This window comes from Amphiura filiformis, chromosome 10, assembly GCF_039555335.1.
Source record: "Amphiura filiformis chromosome 10, Afil_fr2py, whole genome shotgun sequence".
NCBI classification, from domain to species: domain Eukaryota; kingdom Metazoa; phylum Echinodermata; class Ophiuroidea; order Amphilepidida; family Amphiuridae; genus Amphiura; species Amphiura filiformis.
In genome coordinates, this window is record NC_092637.1 from 27,932,424 (window position 1) to 27,938,527 (window position 6,104).

A 6,104-nucleotide genomic window follows, 5' to 3' on the forward strand; every position below is an offset into this window, starting at 1 on the left:
TACGCCCCCTATTGAAGACGTGAACTTAATCTCCCACACAAGGGGTGTAGATTTCAAATGGAGTTGCTCATTCAGTAACCCTATTTGAAATTCACACAAAGAAATGTTTTCCAAAAGGGTGTATGGATTCTAAAAGGAATGACCATTAATTACGTTACCTCTATCATGTCTGTCTTAAACAAAGTGTCATTTCACAATACAAAATGAGTTCCCACTGAAGTTTTATATCTGTTACTGAGATGAAGACATTGGGCATAATAACAAAATGCATTACATGACCCAAATGGGTCAATGAGCTACATATCAGATAACCTTGCGCACTGCGTAGTCATGTAGCTTGTTGTCAAATGTTGACATTGTATGGGTTATGCTACATTTGACCATATGATACTTTGGCTGAAACAATTAGTGATATTGTTCATATTTTTAAGGCACTATTGTTTCATGAAGAAACACCGATTATTTATCGCCGAAAATTAAAAAAATATGCAACGTGATGTTGTTTTTTCGCATTGGGAGTGGTCCTGCTGGTATATTGCTATAGCTATTTGTTATATTACGACGTTTGGTAAGAAGTTTTATTGGTTCTATATAACTTTGTTTTATCTATATGTTTGTCTACGTTTTGTTTCTTGCAGACCAAAAGTGTCCACAAGATACTGATGCATTTTTCGTTGATTACGGTTCACCACAGCGTATAAGCTCAGCAGATTACCCTGACGAATACCCGCCAAACTTGCATTGTCGTTGGCTCTTTGAATCACCAGAAGGATCGATTTTGGTTGTTAAGGTACTGTTCTCCATTAAGAATCAAGATATGTTGCAGTCTATAATTCGCGTCAATAAAAGCTCATAAACTCAACCCATAAAGTATCGAAACAATTATAGATGGTCAGATATATCGGGAACTGAAATATATAGCAAAGCAAAAACTTATTTAATGTATATAAAGCGCAGCTTTCTCCTGCGCATTTTGATACCTCTTTTGTTGCACTACGATATCATTTGGTCGAGTTATGGGCGCTTGAGTGGCTTCAAGTCGGATTGTGAAAGTTGCACTTAGCTCCTATTCAAGCCAAATGCGTTCGTCGTGTACACACACACCCACACCCCACACACCCCAAAAAAATCAATACAAATGACACCAATGTGCTCTGTTTACTTAACCATGAACTTTACTTTATTTTACTCCTTCGACTTCCAACTTCGATACTTGCTACCCTTTACTTATCTCTGATTTATCTCATAAACTCTTTCTGCTGACATCTCGATACTTGTTGTGCCCAACCGCACTGTCTATCAAAAGCAATACAGTACAGTACAACGCATTTGGCTTGAATAGGAGCCGTAGTGCAACGTTCAAAATCCGACTTGAAGCCACTCAAGCGCCCATAACTCAACCATATGATATCGTAGAGCAACAAAAGAGGTATCAAAACGCGCAGGAGAAAGCTGCGCTTTATATACGTTAAATACGTTTTTGCTATATATTCAAGTTCCCGATATATCAGACCATCTATAATTGTTTCGATACTTTCTGGGTTGAGTTTATTTGGTGCCACATTATCTTTACCTAAAGGCCCACGGGGAATATCGAGCTTTACCGCGTGCGATACTTTAACACGTAACGTATATAATTTCTTATAACATTCTTCAGCTGGTAGACTTCTCTTTCTCTCATGTTGTTTTTACTTGAGGCTACTTCCCAGTCATCAGCGATCTTGCTCATCCAGGTCTTTTTGTCATTTCTTAAGCACATTCTTGTGTGCCTGTTGAGTCCACAGTAGCTACTATAATACCATTGCTGGCTTGGCTGCCTTGCTCTTGTCAATAAGCTCCTTTGTCTCGGTTGAGATCCAGTCTGCCTTCGTCTTATTTCTTATTCCAAGGTGTTCTACTGATGCTCTATTTACGGTATCAACAAATACATTCCACTCTTCATCAACATCAGTATTAACATCTATAGTTCAGCCAATGCATGGAACCTTCCACCGATTATAGCATTAAAGCTTGTCAAAACATCACTCTCTAGCTGTTTTCGTGTGTCATATTTAATATTTTACCTGGGTGGTAGTAATTGCCATGTTATGGTAACTTCCAACATCAGCTCCTCTGTACACTCTAACGTCTTTTAAGGAGTTACGCCATTTCCGGCTGATTGAGGTATGGTCAATTTGGTTGACTGTCCATTTTTGTGGCCATCTTGGGTACATTTATTGGATTTATGCAAATAAGGTATCTGTTCCATGTTGTTTAGGCAACTCATATAAATTGTATTAAGCTGAAAGAAACTGTTGATTTGTTCTAAGTGTAGTTTTACATAGTGATATGTTTGTGTAAATAGGCCTATACATAATATACACCTTGATGGCCATTTTGCTAATATGCTAGTGATCATTCTCTATAATCCGTTTATATCCTATTCCATAAGAATGGTTGTGTCCACAAACCCATTCCTAGAAAGTAAAATCATTGTAATAATCCGTATAGCATGTTTAGAAGTGAAGGTATGTCAAAATCTACATTTTCTGAATTTTAGCAGGCGGCCATCTTGGATGTATGCAAATTAATCGTCTTTTTCATACTTGGATAATTTGGTACTTAGTAAAGTATTCAAGGGTTCTCAAATGGTTATTGTGGTGAAAAAGCAATGTTGCAGTTGTGCCAATGTAACTGTGTAAAATACAGATAATTTACATTTTGGCGGCCACTTTGAACGTATGCTAATGATGCAGCTGTGTAAACATTTTGTAACATATCACATTAGACTCGATGTGTCCAAAAACCCATTCCTTGAATGTTAAATCATTGTAATAGGGTATGCCATCTAGAAGTGAAGGTATGTCAAAATCTAGATTTTTTCTGACATTTGGGCGTCTTTTGGATTTATGCAAATTAGGCACCGTTCCCATACTTGGATATTTTGGGACTTTTAGAATGGTACTTTGGGGCCTTAAGGAAATGCATTGTGGTGAAAAAAATTATGTTGCAATTAATTCCTTAGTTACCCCCAAAAGTGCCAGATTTAATAGCCTATTATAAGGCAATGTTATAATATGGCTTTAAATCAAATAATCAAACGTTGTCAGTTTTTAATACTTTTGATCAATTTAAGTTAATTTCTTTCTTACATTGGCTGTTTTACATCATTTCTACTGCTTCTACACCTTTTGGATACAATTAAATACCTCTATGGTATCAGTTTATTAATTATAATAAATCGCCAACCCTGCTTGCGAGGAAGCTTTTTAGTTCAGATAATTTACTTAGTACATATATTAAAACTCGTGTCACGCTCTTGCTTTCTCAGGTGGTAGAGTTTAATGTTGACGATAGTGGTTCGGATAAACTTACATTAGGTAGTGGTTCCCAAGCTAGCAACACCTCAACCGTTAACGCCGAGCTGACAGGTCAAGTAAAGCCAGGAATACAGTATGCTACATCATCAAATGATGCTTGGATAACGTTTGTGACAGACAGAACAAGATCTGCTCCCGGGTGGACTTTAGAGTTGTCAGCTGCCCGGGAAGATGGTTTGTAACTTTCTTCTATAATGGACTGGATTAAAAAGACTAGTTTGCGTCTGACGTCTGGGCAAAGGCGCGACGCGATTTGTTGCTGACCTGCGCAGTACATTTTTGGTCTTTTTGACAGCACGTCAAATATCTCATGCGCAAACTAGTCTTTTAAATCTTTAATTACAGATCCTATGAAATATTAAAAATAATTGCAAAAGCATATTAAAATCTAACGAACAAAGGAAAATCATGAGTGCTTATAGCTTTCAAATCATGACCGCTTATAGCTGTCAAATAATGACTGCTTATAGCTGTCAAATAATGACTGCTTATAGCTTTCAAATCATGACTGCTTATAGCTGTCAAATCATGACTGCTTATAGCTGTCAAATCATGATTGCTTATAGCTTTCAAATCATGACTGCTTATAGTTGTCAAATCATGACTGGTTATAGCTTTCAAATCATGACTGCTTATAGCTGTCAAATCATGGCTGCTTATAGCTTTCAAATCATGACTGCTTATAGCTTTCAAATCATGGATGCTTATAGCTGTCAAATCATGACCGCTTATAGCTTTCAAATCATGGATGCTTATAGCTTTCAAATCATGGATGCTTATAGCTGTCAAAGCATGACCGCTTATAGCTTTCAAATCATGACTGCTTATAGCTTTCAAATCATGACTGCTTATTATAGCTTTCAAATCATGACTGCTTATAGCTTTCAAATCATGACTGCTTATAGCTTTCAAATGACTGCTTATAGCTTTCAAATCATGACTGCTTATAGCTGTCAAATCATGACTGCTTATAGCTGTCAAATCATGACTGCTTATAGCTTTCAAATCATGGCTGCTTATAGCTTTCAAATCATGACTGCTTATAGCTGTCAAATCATGGCTGCTTATAGCTTTCAAATCATGGCTGCTTATAGCTTTCAAATCATGACTGCTTATAGCTGTCAAATCATGACTGCTTATAGCTGTCAAATCATGACCGCTTATAGCTGTCAAATCATGACTGCTTATTATAGCTTTCGATTCAAGTTCAGAGGATGATTCTTTTCAGAGCTACCGTTTTAATATTAATAATATCAATCAATATGTATATTATGTCAAGGTAATCGCCAGGACTGAAGCATCGAAGATTATATAAGTATATCTTTTTCTTTTGTGTACAACAATATCAATCAATATATGAAGGAAATCGCCAAGACTGAAGCATCAACGGAAATCGTATACCTTCCTCTTTTGTGTACAATAATACCAAACAGCAGGTCAAGAAATCGTCAGAACAGAAGTATCGAAGTCTAGCGTTTTAACCATTCTCCTTTGTTCACAACAAATTCAATCGACATCATTGAAATCGTTAGGATTGAAAATTCTTTATTTTTTCAAGTACGAGCTCTCAGAGCAACTGTAGTACGTGAACGAAAGTACTTTGCTAAGTCATTTGCGAGTACGGTATATGCATACAAATTAAATCACCATTTTCTTACATTCCTTTGATTCCAGAGGTATACGTATGCTTCCAGGGTAGTGGTGTGGTCACAATTGACAATATTTGCGACTTTGAAGTAAATTGTGAAACGGAATATGACGAACTGTTATGCGGTATGTATAAACTAACGTAGTATTACCTTTATTTAATACATAGACATGATATATGTTCATTGTATTTACAAATATTATGTTAAGTTTGTATTTGATGGTATCGCTTATGACTTCATTTAATCAATATTGATTCAACCCCAACATTTATAATAATAGGCCTAATAAAACAATAATAAAACGGCATTTATCCACGCTTTCTGAATGCTCAGATTCCTCAAAGCGCGATACGGGTCGATATGCTTCCACGCCCCAACGGGCAGCGCAAGTTGACCTCAATGCTGAGTGTGACAGACAACAGGCCCGGACTGATCCCCTGCTCTTTACGAAAAGACCTGCAACTTTTACATGTCCAGATATTGCTCTTCTGGTACATGGGACCACCATTTCACGTGACTCTCCGAACCACGGCACGCTATGCACCCACTGTGGTGCATAATGCCAATCTATGATCTAAATCGAGGTTCCCGTGTGAAATCTGTATTTTGGGAATCTGTATTTTGGAAATCTGTATTTTGGGAATAGTAACTTACCAGCTTGTTTGTAATTCCAGATTGTTCAGTTGACGACTTCAAATGTTATAATGAGCGTTGTATACAGACGGATAAGAAATGCAATGGTGAGATCGATTGCAACCAGGGAGAGGATGAAATCAATTGCCGTAAGTATGATGAGTATGAGGAGGATGAGAATGACAAGAGGTGATTCAGGAGGAGGGGAGTAGGTGGAGGAGAAGGATAAAGTTGAGATGGTGATGGTAATGGTGAGACGGATTGCAACCAGGAAGAGGACGAAAGTAATTGCCGTAAGTATGATGAGTATGAGGAGGATGAGAACGAGAAGAGGTGATTCAGGAGGAGGGGAGTAGGTGGAAGGATAAAGTTGAGATGGTGATGGTAATGGTGAGACGGATTGCAACCAGGGAGAGGACGAAATCAATTACCGTAACTATGATGATGAGTATGAGAATGAGGA

At 37.4% G+C, this 6,104-nt stretch overlaps 1 protein-coding gene across 1 annotated transcript in view; it reads left to right on the forward strand.

The window, feature by feature from the left end:
* The window catches only part of LOC140162709 (low-density lipoprotein receptor-related protein 12-like), a 31,306-nt gene that overhangs the window by 24,249 nt on the left and 953 nt on the right, over nt 1-6,104 (forward strand). The window contains exons 8-11 of the mRNA XM_072185983.1: nt 639-790; nt 3,311-3,533; nt 5,034-5,132; nt 5,683-5,790. Coding sequence (XP_072042084.1) covers nt 639-790; nt 3,311-3,533; nt 5,034-5,132; nt 5,683-5,790 — 582 coding nt within the window. The remainder of the gene's footprint in view (nt 1-638; nt 791-3,310; nt 3,534-5,033; nt 5,133-5,682; nt 5,791-6,104) is intronic.